Source organism: Cloeon dipterum, chromosome 3 (assembly GCF_949628265.1).
Source record: "Cloeon dipterum chromosome 3, ieCloDipt1.1, whole genome shotgun sequence".
In the NCBI taxonomy this organism is placed as follows: domain Eukaryota; kingdom Metazoa; phylum Arthropoda; class Insecta; order Ephemeroptera; family Baetidae; genus Cloeon; species Cloeon dipterum.
In genome coordinates, this window is record NC_088788.1 from 12,776,354 (window position 1) to 12,797,043 (window position 20,690).

The window sequence follows — 20,690 nt, forward strand, 5'->3', positions numbered from 1 at the left end:
CAGCGACATTTTTCTTTACGGAGGTCAGCGACTCAGTGGCCTTCTTTGGTCCACAGAGAAGCGCACTATCCCATTTCTGCATCTTCTTTGATCCTGCACATTCTTGATTTTTGAGCTTGGGCCTGAGCTTCTCCAAGTTTTTGTTCTTGACTCGCTGTGCCTCAAGAACTTTAGCCTTCCCGCTTTGTTCGTACCAGCGATCATAAATGTTTAGTTGAGATCTCTTGAGCATCCTTGCTGCCAACGTATGACTCTTGACCCCTAAAGCATATTTAAACTGGAGAAACGTTATTTCCAACAATGCTGATGTAACCAATAGAGAAATTCTTCAATAATAGAAGCTAACAGAGGAGAATAAGATTTTTTTATTGTGGGTCAGGAACAGACAAAATAATGTCCGTTTGTGACCTTAAGCTGTGCAGAAAAAGGGTGCTAGATGCTAAATGGTCTATAGCAGAAATTACAACTGTTATTTTCAATTCAAAATTTATTTAATTGGGTCTTAAATCAAGAACCTTGCGAATGATACACAATGTAGACGTGAACAGAAATTAATTATTTGTAAGAACTGCAGATAAGGCGAATCAGTTAAATCTAATTAAAAACTACACTGATCAGCAACAGTAAAATAATGCGAAATGCGGGTATTTACATACTTTTACAAGATATAATTACACAAGCTCTTTCAAAAAGAAGCATTTGTGATTAATTTCCTTACTTTGTTAGCTGCCGTTTCGGCCCTTTCAAAAAGTAATACAAAGTCACAATCGTTCTATATTAGATTGTTAAAATAAAATGCTTTAATAATCGCAACCAAGAAACGACGTGAACCAAAAAATGGCGCTGAGTAGTTTGCACCATCCAAACGGCAAATCTCGCCAAAACAAAGAATACTCTTATTTTAGAGTGGATTTTACTACTAAAATGGATTGTGATGTGCACTGCTTGAAGAGTGAAGTAAGGATGGAAGACACAGGATACGACAACAGACTTTGATCGAAGGTACTTTGCTATTGTTTGCAAATGGCGAGTAACTAGGATCCAAATCCATTGTCGTAGCCTGTGTCTACCATCCTTTGAGTGAAGTATACTGCTCACTAAATGAGGACCTATTGCGACTAATGCATCATTTCATCTACTGGGCAGCGAAGTTAATATTTGAAGACTAATCAAAAGCCAAGTGATGTAAGATATGAATAAAAATTGTCTCTTTGGGAGGTTCATTTGAAAAGAAACATTGTTACGGGCAATTCATACAAATAAGTTCTGGTTAATTTGTCACATTTTTCTTAAGAATACTTTAAATCATTCAGTCCGCGTCAAGTCACTTGGATTTAGGATGAAATTTTGAGTCTCTTGGAATGACAGTGGGAAAACCCTACCTGCACAAGATTTAATATCACTTTTCTGCTTATTTCTTCTTTAACCTGCTAGGGGCATTGGCGGGTGGACTATAGGTGCCTGGCGTTTCCACATTGCTGTTCATAACGGTAGGGCACAGTTTCCAAATCCCTGTACCCTTGTTCCTCTCGGCACCTGTTGCAAACATTGCAGTTAAATTCTAGAATGGAGTATTCAAGGCATGTTTACCCTTCTTCCCTTTCTTTTTGGGCTTCTTCTCTGGAGTTGTATCACTATCCTTACTTGATGCTGATGAACTACCACCATTTGATGTCCCGTTTTTCAGTGCAGCTGCAGCCGCCTTCTCTGCCTCCATTTTGGCAAGCACAGAGCGCCCTTTGGAGCAAAATGTATTATTAGCATGGCTTAGTTGGTAAATGAATGAAACAAAATTTCATTTATTACTTAAGCTGTGCAATGAGCTACTTTCACTAATGGCTAAAAATTATAAACAGCTTCACAAGTGATCTCAAATACGTATATTTATTAAAATAAAAATGATTTAGTAATCAAGGCAAGCGAAAGATAGGATTTGGCACTTTTGACTCAGACATGGCGGTTGATGGAGGACCGTGAATTATGTGGCCAGGACACAGGACATAAATATTTAGATGTTCATGGTGCTGTTTGTGAGAAAGGTGGAGAGTAAGCAGGCGAAAAACACGTAAGTATCGCCTCGCCACTCGCAGCAACAGAGGCGAAACAGCGCCAGTTTTTTCGAAATTCTAGTGACTGGAGGGATAAGTTGGCGGACGCCTGTGATTGTGATTGACTGCCCCCAAAATTCGCCTTAACAAAGGAGATCAGCCTGGCATGGACACACAGACACTTATCTATTTCCTTCTCGCTTGCGCTCGCCTTAATAGTAGTTACAAGATTAAATGATTTTGAACAAAACGCTAATTTAACATACAAATTTTTAAATTATCAAAATCAATTACAATGAAAGTAAAATCACCGACAAAATCTTCCTGAATTTAGCCATTTTTATGACTGCCTTGAGTTATATCAAATTTGAAAAATTTGCAATTATCTTCATTCCTTGATACTACTAGTTTGTTTAATATATAAATACGCTAAAATTAAACAGCTCTATGTAAATAAAATCAAATTACCCAGTCTTTTCGGCTTTGGCTTCTCAGGCTTCACCCCTTCAACCAGATTTTCTTCCTCTGAGCTCATGCTCTGTCTAGCTTTCCTGCCTTTTGGAGTTTTCTCAGACTCTATGGAATCAAATTTCAATAAATATTTAGATTTTAACATCGTCCATTCCAGAAACGCACTTTTTAAATGCACAGCCAACACATTTTCTGCGACAGGCTTTGCTGGTGTTTCAGAACGACTGCGCCCTCTTGGTTTTCTAGCAGCAGGTTCTGCAAAATTGTAAACGTTAGCAATTCTAACATGAACATCTGTTGCAAACTGCTGTTATGCGATAAAATGGTAAGAATTTTAGATTCAAAGTAATTTTATAGCGGATTGGCAGAGCAACAATGTCCCAAACATCCCCACTCCCTAAACGACAGCAAAACATCGTTTGGTAACAAAGGGAAAAATCAGTCCCTAGCAGTTGAATAATAATGAGTATAGTTTTTTGCCGAGCACAATTCGAGAGAAAAATTTTGGCAACCTCCCTTACAAAATTCAATATCGATCACATTCCATATTAAGTTCCATCGAAACGGAAAATTTTGTTTCTCATAAAAAAAAGAAAAATAGTAGATAATTTTTTGAAAACAATTTTGGGAGTTTCCAACCTAAACAAGGTGTGTTCCCTTTGGCAAAGTTCCTTGAAATTCTTATTTGTTTTTTAGGAAATTATTTTATTTTCCCTTACTTTCTGCAGATTTGCCTCTTTTCTTAGGTGGAAGTGCTTCAGCAATCTCCTCATCTGATTCTTCGACAGATCTCTTGGTAGAACGACGCTTCGACGCAGCTCGAGGAGGAGTTTTGCTTGCAGAGAAAATGAGAGGTCCACTGTCTTTGAATCCAGTCTCGTGCAATGCATCAGAAATCATTTTGGTGAGAGCCTTGTAGTCAGGTTTGTCCAGATGACCCATGTGTTTCACCTTGTCCAGGAACCTCTTTAGAAATGCTGAAATGATCAATTAGCATTCCTCTTATACTGTTAGACTGCAATATAAACCTTTCTCGGCAGGAGCCAGTTTGAGCTCACTGAGACTCTCGGAAATGTTCTCCATGAACTTGACTTTCATTTCTTCAACAGTCTTTTCTTTCCCTTTCTTATCCATAGCAATAACTTGTTCCCAAGGCAAGGTGGAACACAGCCAGTGGATCATGTTGAAGGCCAACACTTCCAAGTCACCTCTCTTTGTGACGACTGGAATTGACATAAAAAGGAAAAATAAGTCACCTTTCCACAGATTTAAATTAAAATTTGTTACCCCCTCTGTGAGCATCTCTGCTGAGGTACTCAATGGTACCGTTATTCGATTTCCTGGCATCCTCTGTGTAAACTACATCAGATGTGCATCTCGAAGCCAAGCCAAAGTCAACCAAGTACACTCGGTTCTTTGTGCTTGGAGAGTTACCAACCAACAAATTGGCACCTTTCACGTCACAGTGAGCATAATCTTTGCTGTGGATGTACTCAAGTACTTGGAGCTAGGTTATGAGGCTTGGTAAGAAATAGGACGCTCAATTTTAATTAGACTCACTGTTTGCTGGGCAATACGAAGGATAGTTCCGAACGGAAACTTTTTGTTCACTTTGAAAATGGACCAAAGGTCTTCTCCGAACTTGTTTGTAACCACAAAGCGGTGCTTCATGCCCTTGATTTCGTGAGATCCTGACCCAAGGTACTGAGGGAGATTCAAGTAAGGAAGCTTCTTTTGTTTCGTGTATTCCTCAACTGCAGTATTGTGATTAGTCGCAACTCCAATGGAACATTTTCTAGCTCTTACTCTGTTCTGGTTTGCCACACTTCATGTAGAAATGCATCTCAACAAACAAAGGTCCATTTTCATGAGGTTCCTGCAAACAAACAATGGCAACACCGGCGAAACATGAATATTAACGTGTTCAATGAATTCAACGGCAAAAACAATTTAACTTACAATTTTAACAACAAAGGGGTAATCCTTGGAGTTTCCATCCACTGATCGGGCTAGAAATTAAATATTTTGCAGTTAAGAAAAGAAATCCCCTTCCTGCGCCTAAGCGAAGAAGGAAACATGAACAAGGTCATGACTGTGTGCCAGCCTAAGTGAAAGGATCATTGACCTTGTCAAATTTAGGGACACAAAACAAAAGTGATTAAACATTGATAAATTTACCTGAGTAGATGGTACCAAAACCACCCTGTCCTATGGGTGGGCCCACAACCCACTTCTTCTTAGCAACGTCCGTAAGAACCTCTCCAAGTGGCACTTTCAATGCCATCACAAACCCATTGGCAGCCCGTTTCAGTTTTGGCTTGGCTTTGCTTTCATCTTTTTTCGGCATTGTGCCTGCAAATTTGCAAGAAATTAAATAGTATGTAAGAACATACACCTATGAAAGACGAGAATATTGAAGTCAACGTGAAAGGAGAAACGCAAATTGGCTTCACAAGCTTCAGTCCGGTATGTAATGCAAATTCCGCTGACCAAAAATGGAGTGAGCTACGTTGTTTAGTTGGTCGGTTTTCGCCGAAACTTTCAAATTATTTCCCTCGACGACTCAAAAAACACACTCACCGTGTCTGAATGATGCAACAAAGGAAAAATCAAAAGCCTTGAAGTGCGTTAAACACCTCAAAATTCGAGAAAGGCTTCACTATTCAATTGACGTGCATCAATGCAAGTTTTGTGTTTTCACTCTAACGGCCTGAGAAATCGCGCGAATAATTCAAACTGCTGGGAGACATGTTGTCTTCGCTACGCGATTCGTTTGTTTGCGCGCGTATACAGACAGGACGAAGAACGTGCTCGTCCCGTTATTGGTGAATGATTTTGAGATACTGTATACCGTCACTGCCATTGTTCTCAAATGAATTAAAAAAGGTAATACGATAAAAGGGAACAAGTATTTGAGAGTGATAGAGTATTAAAAGGTAGCAGATTAAAAGCTACAGTTTTTGTTAGGCAGGTGTAAAGTAAATTTAAAAAATATAACAACAAAAAACTCCATATAACCGGAAACACGAGACGTGCGTGGAGTTCATATAAAAAATATCATAATCACCCTAATAAGCCAATAAGATTACAAAGATTACCACTTGATAGAGATAATAGTTATAGTATCAATGACAGTGCAATTCTCATGGCACAGTAAATTCTGACCGACTGTCCTGATCTCTGTCCCTGCTATCCTCTATCCGTACTATATAACAAACTAAAATAAGATCAGGCAAAGGTCAGAAATGGGCAGCAATAATTATGTTACTGTTAACCCCATTTTTATTATTTCCTATTATCATCCCATCTAAGTCATCGCCAAAATTTCGCTTGCAGTGGTGTTAATGGTTTTTTTAAACTAGTTAAAACAATATTTTACGCCTAAGTAGAAACAAAGTGAGAATATATATTTATTGAAATAATATACATATGTAATTAAATACAATACAAAATTTGGATGTTGAAATTTCGTTAAAATTCTTATTTTACCCCAAAAATATTTATGTTTCAAAATAATCTTTATTATGGTTCAGCAGAGTATGCAACTCTGCCTCATGCATTGCCATTCCATATAGACCCAGACAAATAATTTCAAAGAAAACATTAGAAAAAGGAGTAAAAAATTGATTTAATAACGTTTAAAGAACGTTTCCTCCAAAATTAAATCATTCTCAGGCATAGATTTGGCGGAAGATTGTAGATTTTTGGGAACATAAATATTAGCCTAGGCCAGCAGAAAAACATCTTAAAAATCAAAATTTAATTTTTTTGTGCGTGAATTCTTCCTATAAATGAAATTTGAAATTAAATTTAGCCTGATTAAAATATAAGTAGGGTAATTATTTAGATTATTTAGTATTTATACTTGAAATAGCAATTTAAATCTCGTGCAGCTTAAATCTTTAACACAGCTGAATGTGATCGTCAGTATAAAAGTGGTAATTGCAGCGATTTTTAAAGAGATGCACATACATACCACGTCGTGAGTAAAAAGACGGAAAACAGCAATGGGCCAAGCACCAGACCCCTGGGGAATTTAAGCTTCAATTCTCACAATTAGAAAACTGGTGAAACAAAACTTCATTGATCACTCAGATATGTGAAGCTGCTTTAGATTTTTTTCCGAAGAAAGATAAATTTTAACTTAATTAAGAGCGTTTTGACGGCTATTAAAATGTTGATTTGCGTTCGTGGATTTCTAAATATTGTTAAAATCAAATGTATAAGGGTGTATTATATACATTTTTACTGGTGCGTAATTTCGTTTTACTATTTCACTGCAACCAACCATTTGGATGGCTAAAATGCACAGAAAAAAATGCAATTTTAATCAAATCATCTCACTACATTTGTTTAATGTTGATAAACTTGTTTTATGCTACAGATACGAATAAAAAAAAATTATCGTTTTCTATTGAAATCTACGAAGGAGGAATGCAATTAGAAGATGTTGAAGAATCATAGTGTTTGGCAAAATTGATGCTCCACTGTCAGGGTAGTCTGGTGGTGGTGTATTCTCTCCTTGCTCTTTTTTATTTGTTGCCAACAGAGTGGTCGAAGAAGTAGCAGTAGAGATAGTTGTTACCGATGATAGAGATGTCGTCATCGTAGTTGTGGTTGTTGAAGAGGTTGTCGAAGATTTGGTTGTAATTATTGTATTGATAATAATAGTACTGGAAGCAATTTGAATTTTACCACTGGTTGTAGTGGAGCTTTTGGCTGCCTTAGTTGTTGCAGGAATATTTGGTTGTTTTGTCTTTCCGCCCTTCTTATTTGTCGCTAAAATTATTGTCATGTTTAATGAACTAAAGATTTAAATTATCTTTTTGCTGAGCAGAAATTTAATACATTTTCCTTTTTAAATTTACCTCTTTGAGCATCTGATTCCAAGACCTAGAAATCATACAAGATAGTGTCAGATGCGTATTGAAAAACGTTAAGACATAATACACTGTACACAATCGCTATTTTTACCAATATAATTCCCAACAACAGCAGAAGAGCAAACTTAAAGTAAAATGAAGACATTTCCATGAGCACCAGCTTCACACCAGGTAACCTACACCGTTACTGGAGCGGTTGTGCATTTGCATGCACCTTCATTAATTATATTTTAGCAGAGACAACCAGCGCAAATGAAAAAATCAATGGTAATTTCAGCAGATCAGCAAGTCCTTCATGTTCATGTTCTTTGCTGAACAAGAGATGATATTGATTTTTAATTTGAAATATCGAACACTACATATACGCTCTGATCTCTTTCGTATTTCGCTCTATTTTTAGATCATTTGTGGGGTAAGTGCTGAGTACCAACTGCCAGGCTCAAAGATGAGCAATTTTTCAGAGGTTTTCATAAAATATGCTATAGATAAAAAGCGTAAAATGAAACAAGGTTAGGGTGTGGTTCATAAAAAAGTGATTATTCACATTTACACAAAATATTGACATGATTTACAATATGACGAGCATCAATGCAGAAATTAGAAATTGACAGCCAACAAGGACGTCTCAATCTAAAATCCAGCAAACTTTCAATTTGATATTTTTCAACAAAAATCAACAGCAGCGTGCACAAGTTATTTATGGTCACTTGGTTATAAATTACTACAGTAGTGCATTAGTCCTATATTTTTGTCTTACAGACTTTCTGTTGTCTGTAATAAAAAACTGCCAAATATAAAGTCCCATCACATTTTTACATTATGTATACCGACATATCATTCTATTTTTTAATAAATGGCTTGATTCTTCGACCGTTTGAAAGCCGAAGGAGCTGCTGCAGGTTTGAAATCCTGTTTCACATCTTTGTTTTCAAGCTGATACGAGTAAGAAATGGAAGGAATGATCTCAAGAACATGGTTTGCAACCTGACGGCTTCTTTGGCTTTCCACGATTCCATTACTAGTTTGACTGTTGAAACTTGACTGCTCTGATAGCTGGCGGCCAAACGAGGCACTCTGAAATTAAAATAAGAAACACATTTATTGTAAAAGCATTTTGATAAATAAGTTTATTTAATAGGCTTCTTTTGTTGCAATTTGAGCCACGTCCACTAGACATAATATTATGTGTATTTTTTAAATTTAATTTTGATTTTTAAAACAATTCAGTCGTATCGTAACTAGCAAAATTAATTATATTTGCAACCTGCTTAACACGCGCGCGCTTCAGGTTGCATACATTTATATGATAAGGAAACTCACTCTATGCTGCTGCTGTTGGGCAACATTAAATCCATCGATAAAAGGCTGCTGGTACTGGTGGCTTATTTGGAAGTCCTGTGCTCCGCTCAATTCCCTGTTCGCTCCAATAGCTTCCTCCGGGTCGAATGGCGCCAGTACCTCGTTCTTCAGCGGCTTTTTCGTTCCAGTTACGAATGCAATACTAGGTTTGCGCACGTCATAGCCGTCCAAACTAAACGGTGCGTTCACCACGGCTGAGCCTTCGCCGTTATCGCCTACTGGTGGAAGAATTTGCTTTAAAACGGTTGGCTCTGAATCAGGGACAATGGTCAAATCGGCATTTTGCTGCTGTTGGGTGTGGATGCAAGGAGGATAGGCAGAGGCGCTTTGGTACTCTTGGTTGATCAGATTGGCGTTGCTCGCCGGCGGTTGCTGGTTTCTTTGGTAAATGCTGAATGGGGAACCAGGTGAAGGCAGGCTGAAGCCTTCGTTTTCTGAGGGAGCTGTCAAGGGCAGTGAGGGTCTTGAGGGAAGCTCGAAGGGTATTCTGGGTTTAGGATACTCGTAGCCACCTACAGTTGCAGCTGACGAAGGTTGAGAGGTGCTGGCAATGGAGAAATCATCAGAATCTGCTGCGAATTGCTGCCCTTGTGTGACAGTAATAGGTTGTCTGGTGGTAGTGGGAAGTTCAAACGGAATAGAGGGGCTAGGGTAACTGTATCCACCGACAGCTGCTGAATCACTGAGCTCTGAGGAGTCTGGTTTTTGGGTAGTTGCCGGGAGCTCAAAAGGAATTGATGGCTTTGGGTAAGTATATCCACTAGTTTCAGCAATGGCTGGTCTCTGGGATGTAGAAATGACAGGTCGGCGAGTGGTGGTGGTGGTGGTGGTAGTGGGCACAGGCTGCAGGGTTGTTGTTGGTAGAGGGAATGCCACAGAGGGCTTTGGATAGTTATAACCTTGGGCATTTTGGTTGGAATTTGATTCGCCTGAATCGATAATTGGAGGTTGTGTGTAAATAGTAGTAGGCCGCCTTGTGGTTGTCACAGGTGCCCTTGTGGTTGTCACAGGAGCTCTACTAGTTGTAGGCACGGGGAAAGCTACTGAAGGTTTTGGGTAGTCATAGCCTTGGAAATTTTGGTTGGAATTTGATTCGCCTGAATCGATAATTGGAGGTTGCGTGTAAATAGTAGTGGGTCGCCTTGTGGTTGTCACAGGAGCCCTTGTGGTTGTCACAGGAGCCCTTGTGGTTGTCACAGGAGCCCTTGTGGTTGTCACAGGAGCTCTACTAGTTGTAGGCACGGGGAAAGCTACTGAGGGTTTTGGGTAGTCATAACCTTGGAAATTTTGATTAGAATTTGATTCGCCAGAGGATATTGTTGAGGTAATAAAAGTAACGGGTCGTCTAGTGGTGGTCACAGGTGCCCTTGTGGTTGTAATAGGTGCCCTTGTGGTTGTGACAGGTGCCCTCGTTGTAGTGGGCAAAGGAAATGCTACTGAGGGTTTAGGATAATTATAGCCTTGGAAATTTTGATTGGAATCAGATGCGCCAGGAGCAATCGTAACAATAACTTGTGTTGTCGTGGGTCGCCTTGTGGTAGTCGGTGGCGCCCTGGTAGTTGTTACTGGAGCTCTAGTGGTAGTTATAGGTTTCCTGGTGGTCGTAGGAAGCGGCAATCCGACGGATGGTTTCGGATAACTGTATCCGTCGGTTTCGCTAAAGGAAGGTAGTTGATTGGATGGTCCGGGCGCAATTGGCTGTCGAGTGGTGGTAACTGGCCGCCTTGTGGGAATGGGAAGACCAACGGAGGGTTTTGGGTAATTGTAGCCTTCAGTTTCACCGAATGAAGGTACTTGGTTAGACTGACCTGTGTTGATCGGTCTGTAAGTTGTAGTAGGCCTCCTTGTGGTTGTTGGTCGACGGGTGGTTGTAGTAACCGGACGACGAGTGGTCGTAACGGGACGGCGAGTGGTGGTGGTTGTAACTGGCCGGTAAGTTGGCACCGGCAGTCCAACGTCAGGTTTTGGGTAGTTGTATCCATCGGTTTCGCTGAACGAAGGAAGGTTGTTGGAAGGACCTGCCGAGATAGGTCGCTGCGCGGTGGTTGGTTTGGGATAATCGTATCCTTGGAAATTATTATTCACATTAGATTGCTGAATTTCGTTGGTTGGCAATTCAGCCACCACAATTGGTCTGAAAGTTGGTCGGGACGTGGTAGGCGGGGGTCGACGAGTTGTCGTTGGGGGTGGAAGATATGTGCTCGAAGGAGGAGGACGACGGGTCGTGGTTGGGGGCAATGTCGAGGTTGGTGGCAGGTATAAACGGCTTTCGTCCTCATTACTTGATGCTGGCTGGAAGTTGATATCATTTTCAGCGTTTTCCAAGTTGCTCGGCACTCGAAGCACAGGGATGCGTTCGCCTTTGTAAGGAATCACAACGCCAATTTGGCTATTTTTCTCGTAGTGAGACTCGGAAGCAGCACAATCAACGTTGTTCCACCACTCGCAGGAAAAAACCTCTTGGTTGAAGATCGTACCGTTGGGACAGAGGAAAGATTGTGGTGGAGAGTCGTCACCGTTGCAAACGTGGAATGCTTGGCAGCCCGCTTGGACATCAGCGTAGTAACCTGAAATAAAAAAAGAATATAACTAACTCTTTTCTAGTTTCATTCTATTTCACTAGCAATTTTAAAAATATTATTTTATACTAATCGCGAATCGAGTATTTGCAAAACTAACGCACAAATTTCATTGCTGGACAAATATTTAAGTTTATATTGCCAGCTGAATAATTTTGTCTTATTTTGCGCGGAGAAAGCGGCGAGACGAGAAATTTAAAAGTATGCGCAGGCACGCATTTAATCCCTCTGACTGATGTGAGTTATTGCCAAGTTAGTTAGACTAGCCGCGAGGATGCCCGTGCTTTAAATAGTCAGGAGCTCATCCGCTGGCGGATTTCGCGTCCGATGCGCTTGTTTGACAACTTTTTCTTCTTGCGTAATTTTCCGCATTCTCGATTGACTTATCTGCTTGTCAGGTCCATTCAAAAACCAAATATTTCCAAATTCAGCACGCTTCCGAAACGCGAGTTTATATTTATAAGGTAGTTAAATATTTTATCAGCTCAAGGAGAATGCATCGACTCTCTTCCCACTTGATTTATCACTTCCTATGAGGCGCTGCGAGAGATCACGTTTTTCAACTTGATTAAATACATATTTGAGGTCACAGGTCAATTTGCTTTCCTTCTAAAACGTGGCGTGAAGCGCGCAACAACATTTTAGTGCGCTCCTTTATTTGTTTAATATCTGTTTAGCACTTAAATAACTATTGGTTACTGTAAAACGATAATTGAGAGCATAAAAGTTATTGTAAGGCTAAACAGCTTGAGATTTTTATTATTATTTCCTAATTTACTATAAAAATTAAGGGGCTAGTAGACTTTATGGCCTCATTAAATTGATATTTAATATTTTTAATTTATAATAACGTCGTTCATTTCTTAATTGAGCTTGAACGATTAATATATTTTGAGATAATTTTTGCAAATGGTAATTGACATTTTCAAATTGAAAGGCTTCTACTCAAAATAATTTTCTGGCGCGTAAATATATATATTTCAACAATTGAATGTGCCACCAATTCTCCGCTAGTTTTTATTTATGTGTTCGAAGGAGATAAACCAAAAAAGCGGTGGCTTCCAAGATTGGTAGAATTTTAATCAAGTGAGCCAACTAATTAACAGTTGCGTAAGTCAATTAATGAAGACATATATATGCAATTTATTATCGCGCCAGACGCTTTTGTCCATGTGTCGGTGAAAGCCTGGCCATATACACCTATAAGAAGACGCTCTAAATGCGAGGGCGAACCAGTTGTCTTCTCCATCGCGCGACCACTTTCACTTGCACACTTGCGGTATCGGCCTTGTCTAACCGGCCATCAGGATAACCCGCGCGCGGCCAGCATCACATTGAATTAGTTTGAAAAGCGTCTACTGCAAGGTAAATTACTCGATGCCTTTTGCCGTGCCAAAAAAAAAATACCGTGTGAGTGGATGATAAAATCAGCATTTTGGTGGTGTTTATTTGAATCATTATGGTCCAGCAGCTTTCGCCGCTGAGCTTTAAGTGCCCTAGGAAATTTTGCAGCTCATCTTGCTCTCGATTGCGCAAGTTGATGCGCTCCAGAGCCATAGATCGAGTGCTTTAACGGTCATTGAGCAACCGTTTTGGCCTTAAGTTTTTTAGGTTTTGTCGCCACGGGGCCTCAATCAACCGTATTGCATTATGATATGCAGCGAAATTTTTAACAAGCGTCTTGAGCAAAAATTAATTTGAAAACTTAATTAGTTTTTATATAAAGAAGATACGAATCGTTTAAAAGATTGCATCTGCATAGTTTTAAATTAATTTAAATTAAATAGTTCTTCCAATAAAATGATGAGCTAAAAATTGCAAAATGCCTCTCTCTGTAAAAGGGGAAACACGCCCAGACTTTCTTGTAAAGAAAGCCAAAGAGTAATTTCCAAGTTATGATACATTTCACAAGACAACATTATTAAAGAGTGTGTTCACATGCTTTTGTAAAAGTCTGTGTGTTTTATTAACTTGCCTGTGACAAGAATTTATCTCGCAGATGAATCACTTGAAAAGGACCGCGCGTCATTCAGCGAAAAGTGCTGGTGCACCACAATGACCAAAAATGCAAATTTCTCGCGGATTTTATTGCTCGAGAGGTGCTGACTTTGACATTTACATCAAATAATAAAACGACAGATTTATCGTTCGGGTGTTCTAACGCACAGAGGTGTAAATTCGCTGGAAAAGAGCCTTCTCAATTTCGATACCATTAAAGTAGTTTCTTTGCGGCGAGGCGTTCAGAGTCAAAGGTCACACACGCACATCGGAATCAGGGAGTGGGCCTTTTACTTTCTAACTTCTTGTGCGGCAGATATGCTAGACAGCGAAATTTAACTCGTGTTTTGACACCTATATTTAGCGCCCACACTTTACGTGCATGCGGTAATTGAAAAGAAAAGGAGCTTTTTAGGCAACAATTTTTCCAAATTTAGCACAACATGAAACCGTGTCAATAACAACAACTAACTACACATTGATCACTTGACCACAGAGGCCTTCATTGAGAGAAGTAATCAAGCGCGTACAATGTATAAAGAAGGTACAAAGGTTTAAAATAATTTCACCCGCAACTCTAACCCCGCGGCAATTTGAAGGTAAAAACTCTTGACCTGGAATGACGGCATTCTGCATAGGAATGTGCTCAGAGAGCCTCTTTTAAGGTGCTGCTGATTTTCTAATCTAAGGGAAGCAGTGGCTCACTTTGACCTTCCACGCGCCGAGGTTATCTCCCATACTTTACTACTTGCTATTCGCTGCAAATATATGTATTTTTAGAAGCCGCCGCCACTTCACGATTGTTTGCAAATGTATCACTTTCTCTCCAAGTCCAACAAGCGTATAAGGAACCCTTACATCGCCTGCGGACAAATATTTGCCATGTATCACACTGAGCTCTCTATCGACTCGCGAATTTTATAGAGAACATCTTGCCCGAGCACAATGAAAGTTCTCACTAAACGCACAAGCGGGCGAGACTATACTCACTTGATTTCACACACTTTGCACTTAACACCCTTAAAACTCGTTTGAGGCAACTCTAAGTAGCACTTATATGCAAATCTAGCTTTCATATTTTAGAATGTTAAATAAATTTAAAAAGTGTGCCATTGCAAAATAAAAATTGATAAAATAAATTAATACACTTACCGACTAATCTTCCACTGCAAGAGAATCCTGTATCTGGGGGCGAGTGGTGCAAAGGGTAATCCTCACCAGGTTCTCCGGGAATAGACTCCCTGAGATCCCAGTGTTCGTGGTGATCGTGGTGGTCCCCATCGTGGTGGTGGTGGTGCTCCTCCGTCTGTTCGGGTTGCTCAAGACCAATGATCTGCTGCGAGCCTTCATTGGCATCAGATAGCAGGTTGCGGTCCTCATCGGGAGGCAGGTACTGGTTTGCGGAGCCCTGATTTGCAGCGGCATCCTGAGCTTGTTCAGGGGGAAGGTACTGTGAATTGTCGCGGCTTTGTTGCTGCTGGGGCGGCTGGTAATTGTAAGCTTGCTGGCCATTGGCAAATACTGCTAAGGCCACAAGACCTGTAAAATAATCAGCATGTGTGAAAACGAGATGGATGCTTGCGATATAATAGCTCGTCATTGATATCCTAGAATTTTTAGATGAGATTTTTCCTATTATTCTTTACAACCTTTAAATTGAAAAGCTTTTTAAACACCCAAATTTTTCACAGAAAAAATGTTACATTAAGAGAAGTTATGAATTTTATTTTGAAACAAAACAGGAACATTTTAACCACCAAAATTATGATATTTTTAACAAAAGTTGGTTTGGACTTGAAAATGACCACAATAAAAAGAATATTATTGATAAAAGAATAAGGATTGAGATTTTATTGAATATATAATAAATTTTTCCACTGGCACATTTTTAGGTTCATTTTTAACAAATATATTGAAGAAAATTCACATTTTTTAACTCCATAGCAAAGGTTTTTTTTAAGATTTATGACTTTTATTACGCAATGGACAGGCAAACAAAGACAGGGTTTTGGCTTTGAAGTCCAACTTTGTGAATTATAACAAGGTCACTGCGCACGCATGGTGCTCATTATATTACACGTTATGCAAAATTAGACTCAGGCATTAATTAAGTCTGCGCATTTTCATTGTAAAGCCGTGTGTAATGGAAGAGGTGCACATCTTTAGAGAACCTTCAATTATAAAAAAATACATTATAGTATTTTATTTTTTCGGTGCGCACGCGACTCGCGTGAGAAACTCGCGCGGCACGCGGAATTGTATTTAAATCGGCCTGGAGAGTGCGTTTTCAGAGCGCCGAACTTATCTGCTCATATTATGTATATTGCGCGATGAAGAAAGCTAGTTTGATAACCATTTACAATTCATACTCCCATACATTTCACAAAATGCTTTTCGCGTAGACGTGGTCGCATGAAAGGTGCTTGCCATTCTGACCTGTCGCCGGCGAAGATAAAAAACACTTTCCTCTTTTATTCCGCGAGTTCTTATCTCCTTTAATCCGTGAATTAATAAGGTCTCATCTGCTCATTTCGCTTCCTTTCCGCTCCCGTACGTGCACCATTCTTACGCAAACCTTTTACAATCATCGTAAACAGGATGATTTTTATTTTCAAATTGCTTTTCAAACCGCGGCAGTCGTGATTTGTTCATGAAGAGCCTGGCGAAGGGATTTAATTAAACAAAAAAGCACGTTTGTATGAAAAAGAAACGCATGTGATTTGTGGGTGGCGAGTGAAAGAGCAGCAATTCGGTGCCGTGTTTCCTCAATTTCTCGTGCATGGGATGAGCAAGCAAAGTCGTGCGTAAGAAGGAAATTAATGATAGAATTGTGTAAAGCTAATGAGCCCTACAGTAAATTACGTGCTTTTTAATTGCTTATTTTCTATCCACAGCAACTATTAAATTATAGTTAATAAAATAAAAAATAACTTTAAATACAGAGAGTGTTTCCTGAATCTTTCTTTCATATCAGATAATATTTTAAATTAGTGTTTCACCGCAATCAAACGTTGATTAATTTTATTATAATCTTGCCTATGTAATGAGTACTTAAAATCAATTATTATTTATGTTTAGGAGCAGGTACTCAGGTAAAAAAAATTCAAATAACTTTTCAGATAATAACTATTCCTTACAAAAAACAAACACCAGTATATTTTTTGATAGTTAATATTTTCAGATGTTTATTTTTAAATTATTAAGGATTATTAAGTTGAAATAAAATTAAATCTCTCAACATTCAACAATGATTAGATAAAAATATTAAGAAACTTACCGAATAGAACAGGTAATCTAGTATTCCACATCCTGCACTGAGCAGCAAACACTGTTCGTTGATTGAAAACCTATGCCCGCAGAGACCACTCTACACTGACATTGCAGCCTCCTGAGTGCGCTATGAGAAAAACTCGCCCGCGGTGGCAGATCCACCTTTTATACGTCGGGGAGAGCGAGACGATCCGCCGCAGAAGCAGTCGCGGCACTCCTCACCTTAGGTCCCTCTCTTATTTTTCTCCGCCAAAGATGCTTCTGATGCTGCCGGGATTGTGCGTTTATTAGCCATATTGCATCACGGAATGTAGAATGCTTCATTCACGGACGATCATGATCCGAAAAGCGATCGGTTTCAGCGCTGGCCCTGACTTGGTGTCATAGAATTTCAGAAAAGATTAGCAGCAAATAAATTAAACCATGCATCTAATTTATTTCTGCTCGTCTGAGATTAATTACAGGGCTCGTGTGGGTCGGAAATTAACCTTTGATTTTTTTTCTCCGCCGTATGCGAGAATCCACAATTCAAGGTGGCAGACGCCTCCTCTTTCCGCGGAGAGCCGCTGCATTTGTATTGATTGTTGGCAATTATGCAGGCAGCAGAGGCAAACCCTTTATTATGGTGCGCGTAATTAGTTTCCATTATCAGCGTATAGCCTTTAGCTCCATAGAGCGGCAGACAAAACAGCCGTTTACTGTTGTGTGGATGCTTGTTTGACGCGCCAGCGTCAACAGCATTTTCACGCAAACGTAAGCCACTAGTTTCCCGACAGGTATCCAGATATGTCTTAATTATTTATCATGTTTACCGTCGAAAGCGAATTAATCAACTGTGAAATGATATGTTCAATCACGGCAAATTTTACGTTTTTGTATTCAATATTTTGCTATTTGGAATCATTTTGGTTAGATTTCCTAAAGTGGTAATTTTACCTATTTAGTATTGCTGTCCACGGTCTCGACGAATAATTATAAATGCTCTAGCACAAAAATTTACTCATTAGTATTCTACAGCCACTTGAGTAGCAAGGGATTTCCTCTGACTAGTCGTTGATGAAAGTAAAAGAGATAATTACACCAGGAAATAGCTCATTTCTAAATCTGGCCATCATTTTGAATTGACGGCCAAATTTTCTCGTCATGAATGGCTTTAAACGATTTAAAGTTGTGCAACAAACGCAGTTTGAAGAGATTGAATTGGCGCAAAGATGACGCGATAACAGAGTCGACTCACGCTGAAGGATCAATCGCCACGCAATTCGTCTGGCTGCGTAAGTGACGCACGCAAAGGCGTAGAATTCACACCATTTCGAGGAAAGTCACCCAAGCTAGTAATATATTACGAAATTATCTCGACAAAAGATACACACTGGCCTTAAACGATACAGGCCGTGCATCATTATTTCCTAAGAAATAGACAATAAAGTTGACGATTTAATGCTCGTCTGCGAGCAGCGGATTTTTTATCCTCCGCTCTCAAGGCGCATCTCGCATTTCTGCGTAATGTTCACTTTCCCTCAAAAAAGAGGCGACAAAAAACCTGCTGCGTGCGATATTAGAAAATGCGGCGGAGAGCAAGCGCGAGAGAGCAGGAATTTGGTAGTCATAAATCCGTCGGTGCGCCGCGAATAAATCTAGGAAGGCGGGAATATTCTCGAGATGAGATTCAACCATAACCAGCATTAACCTTTCTTCGGCCGCATCTCGGCAACTCTCTCAATTATCCGCATGCGAAGCGTTTGGTCCCGATAGAAATCATTTCGTTTCCTCAAAGTCAATTGTGCACATGCACACCGCGAAGCTTGTAACATTCCCCGAGCTCAAATCAACCATAATTGGTCTGCATTATGGCATTTATGAATTTGTATTATGTGAAAGATGGGGTTCAGCGCCAGCTGAAAAAAACATAATGATATATTCAAGACGAAATGAGAGCGCCATATGATGTAACACATATCATGTTCGCCCATGAAATGAATTACTCTTAACATTATTTATATAAATTGTTTGAAATTAATGGAATAAAAAATCAGAAACATACAAAATATTGAAAACTTTCACGAGCAATTCACCGCGGATCAACATTTTTTGTATCAAATGAGTGAAATTAAAAATCAACTAAAAATAAATCAGCAGAATGGTTCTCCTCTCTACTGACAGCTCATATCATTTATTATTTAAGTACCTATGTGAACATTTAACAGAATTGCATTACTTGCTCACCTATGAGAAAAATTTCACAGTTGTAATCACTTAGTCACAATTGTGTGAATCGTATTCCATGCATGATCTACAGCATCTACAGCATGACTCCCAAGCTCTCGCTCATTCATGAAATCCTGACCGGTCTGTTACATAACCTTGAGAAATACCCTCATTGTCGTAGGGTCATCAAGGAAAGTGTCCAGCACGCTAATTGCTTCAGTGAGAAAGGTTGCTCTTTTTGCATTTGCACTCTCGTCTGCTAGGCTGCAATTGTAACCACCATAATATATAATATACAATACTCTTCTGCGGTAACGCGTTATCTTTTTTTTTGACGGATAATGTGCCTCGTCATTGTGAAAATATTTTGATTGCGGACCAATCAATACGAGATGGTGAGAATCACGTTCATTTCAACGGCGAGTTTATTTCTCAACCGAAATCGACTGGAGGACGAAATTATAATAACACATCTCGTGGCCAGCAGCACGATTATGTGCGCCTCTCTGCTCTCGTCTCAAACGCAGAAATTGCGCAAGAAGAGTCTCCATATTGAGATCTTGAAAGCAAAAAGCTGGACGCTATAGAATGGCACAGAAATGAAACTCTTGTCAGCCTTCCTACTGATGAGCTGAAAGGGTAAGGTATTCTAATTCATTTAGCTCTTTTCTAAGAAGTGTACGCTATTTTACTTTGTGCTGCATTCTAACAGTCTGAATAGAGATAATTTTTATTCAGAAGTTAAAAAATGTTTTACATATAGATTGTCAGGGAAATTTCATTTCATTTTTTCGGAACGAAAATTTAAAATACAGGTGAGTTATAACAAAGAATAACCAAACAAATCAATAAAACGAGTCTGTGTACTTTTACTTTTGAAAACACCATTCTCATTTAATCACAAAATTTGAGCTTTCCGAAAAATAATATACTTATCTAATTTTCTAGGATTTTTTTTATTTCTATTTGATTCAACAAATTTTTTGACTACTAATAGAAGGCTGTTAAATTTCCAATACAAAATCTACAAATCAAATTTCATATCTTATGCGAAAAATCCAGTTAATTTTTCGAGGAAAGTTGAAATTAATAGAATGTGAGAGTGCTATTTTTAATGCCTATTTATAATCATAATGCTATACTCTTGATTTATAAATCTTAACCAAGGAATCAAATATTGCATTACAGTAATGCTGATTGAAGCTATTAAATTTGCCATTGATCGTATCATAGTGATTTGCATGAACGGCTGCATCTTCACCAATCCAAGGCAATTAGCTTGAAACGTATACACTCGCCTGCCGTGTCATACTTCAGTGGCCGTCATTCGTCCTCACCTTCTGGGCTGGAATGCGCTTTCCTCTCTGCATGGGTCAATTTATTACACACACGCGGGCAAAGTCGAGGAAGATGGCACTCTCGTTCACGTCTCCCATTCAAAATTGATTATGCACAAAGTACAATGGAGATTGGCGCGTGTAAACAACACATTTACATAAATTGCGGAGTGTTGCAAGTGCGGATTGTTCAGCGCCGATTAATAAATGCACACACATCTTTCCCTGTCTCCGCGCCACGCGCAGGTGATTTCAATGAGCGAGCCACCAGGCAGTGTGATTTTGACAAACACATTTCGCAACAACAATTGTGTGTTCGTTTTCGGCCACTTGAAATTTCGCGCATGGTTTCTTCTCAATGGGTGTCTATGCAAATTCCAGTGATGGTACTTGTGACGAAAAACCATCATTTGTTTGAAGAAATTTGCAACAAGGCGGAAATTTTAAGTAGCATTCTCTTTCACCTGCGGTGTACATGTGTAATAAAATTTTGGGCTTTTTATTGATAGAAGCCTGCTGCAAAGTCAATAACTCTGC

The 20,690-nt window shown here is 39.3% G+C and overlaps 2 protein-coding genes across 3 annotated transcripts; both read right to left on the reverse strand.

Moving 5' to 3' along the window:
* Positions 1-1,219: 1,219 nt before the first annotated feature.
* Positions 1,220-5,242, reverse strand: LOC135939568 (serine/threonine-protein kinase VRK1-like). Of its 2 annotated transcripts, none has more exons than XM_065484028.1 (12): positions 5,100-5,242; positions 4,698-4,871; positions 4,479-4,528; positions 4,326-4,395; positions 4,080-4,273; positions 3,807-4,026; positions 3,548-3,742; positions 3,239-3,496; positions 2,685-2,774; positions 2,517-2,624; positions 1,591-1,737; positions 1,220-1,536 (listed from the first exon to the last, which is right to left on the reverse strand). In XM_065484028.1, exons 2-12 carry the CDS (start codon positions 4,864-4,866, stop codon positions 1,412-1,414), a joined length of 1,626 nt encoding a protein of 541 aa, XP_065340100.1. In that variant the 5' UTR covers positions 4,867-4,871; positions 5,100-5,242; the 3' UTR covers positions 1,220-1,411. The 2 variants fall into 2 exon arrangements, with proteins under 2 accessions (XP_065340100.1, XP_065340101.1); XM_065484029.1 differs by lacking the exon at positions 5,100-5,242 and adding an exon at positions 5,010-5,032.
* Positions 5,243-7,918: 2,676 nt separating this feature from the next.
* On the reverse strand, positions 7,919-16,778 carry LOC135939463 (proteoglycan 4-like). The gene is made up of 4 exons (XM_065483867.1): positions 16,616-16,778; positions 14,491-14,877; positions 8,723-11,328; positions 7,919-8,476 (listed from the first exon to the last, which is right to left on the reverse strand). Exons 1-4 carry the CDS (start codon positions 16,644-16,646, stop codon positions 8,249-8,251), a joined length of 3,252 nt encoding a protein of 1,083 aa, XP_065339939.1. The 5' UTR covers positions 16,647-16,778; the 3' UTR covers positions 7,919-8,248.
* Positions 16,779-20,690: the final 3,912 nt, after the last annotated feature.

What these genes read in the sequence shown, in the direction of transcription:
- LOC135939568 (XM_065484028.1), bottom strand. Translation starts at nt 4,866, where the DNA reads ATGCCGAAAAAAGATGAAAGCAAAGCCAAGCCAAAACTGAAACGGGCT. An exon ending in GTGTGGCAAACCAGAACAGA is followed by an intron (nt 4,274 to 4,325) that starts GTAAGAGCTAGA and finishes ACAATACTGCAG; the next exon opens with TTGAGGAATACACGAAACAA. An exon ending in AAGAGGCAAATCTGCAGAAA is followed by an intron (nt 2,775 to 3,238) that starts GTAAGGGAAAAT and finishes ACAATTTTGCAG; the next exon opens with AACCTGCTGCTAGAAAACCA.
- LOC135939463 (XM_065483867.1), bottom strand. Translation starts at nt 16,646, where the DNA reads ATGTGGAATACTAGATTACCTGTTCTATTCG. An exon ending in TTGCAGTGGAAGATTAGTCG is followed by an intron (nt 11,329 to 14,490) that starts GTAAGTGTATTA and finishes TTTTTATTTCAG; the next exon opens with GTTACTACGCTGATGTCCAA. An exon ending in CCCAACAGCAGCAGCATAGA is followed by an intron (nt 8,477 to 8,722) that starts GTGAGTTTCCTT and finishes TTTTAATTTCAG; the next exon opens with AGTGCCTCGTTTGGCCGCCA.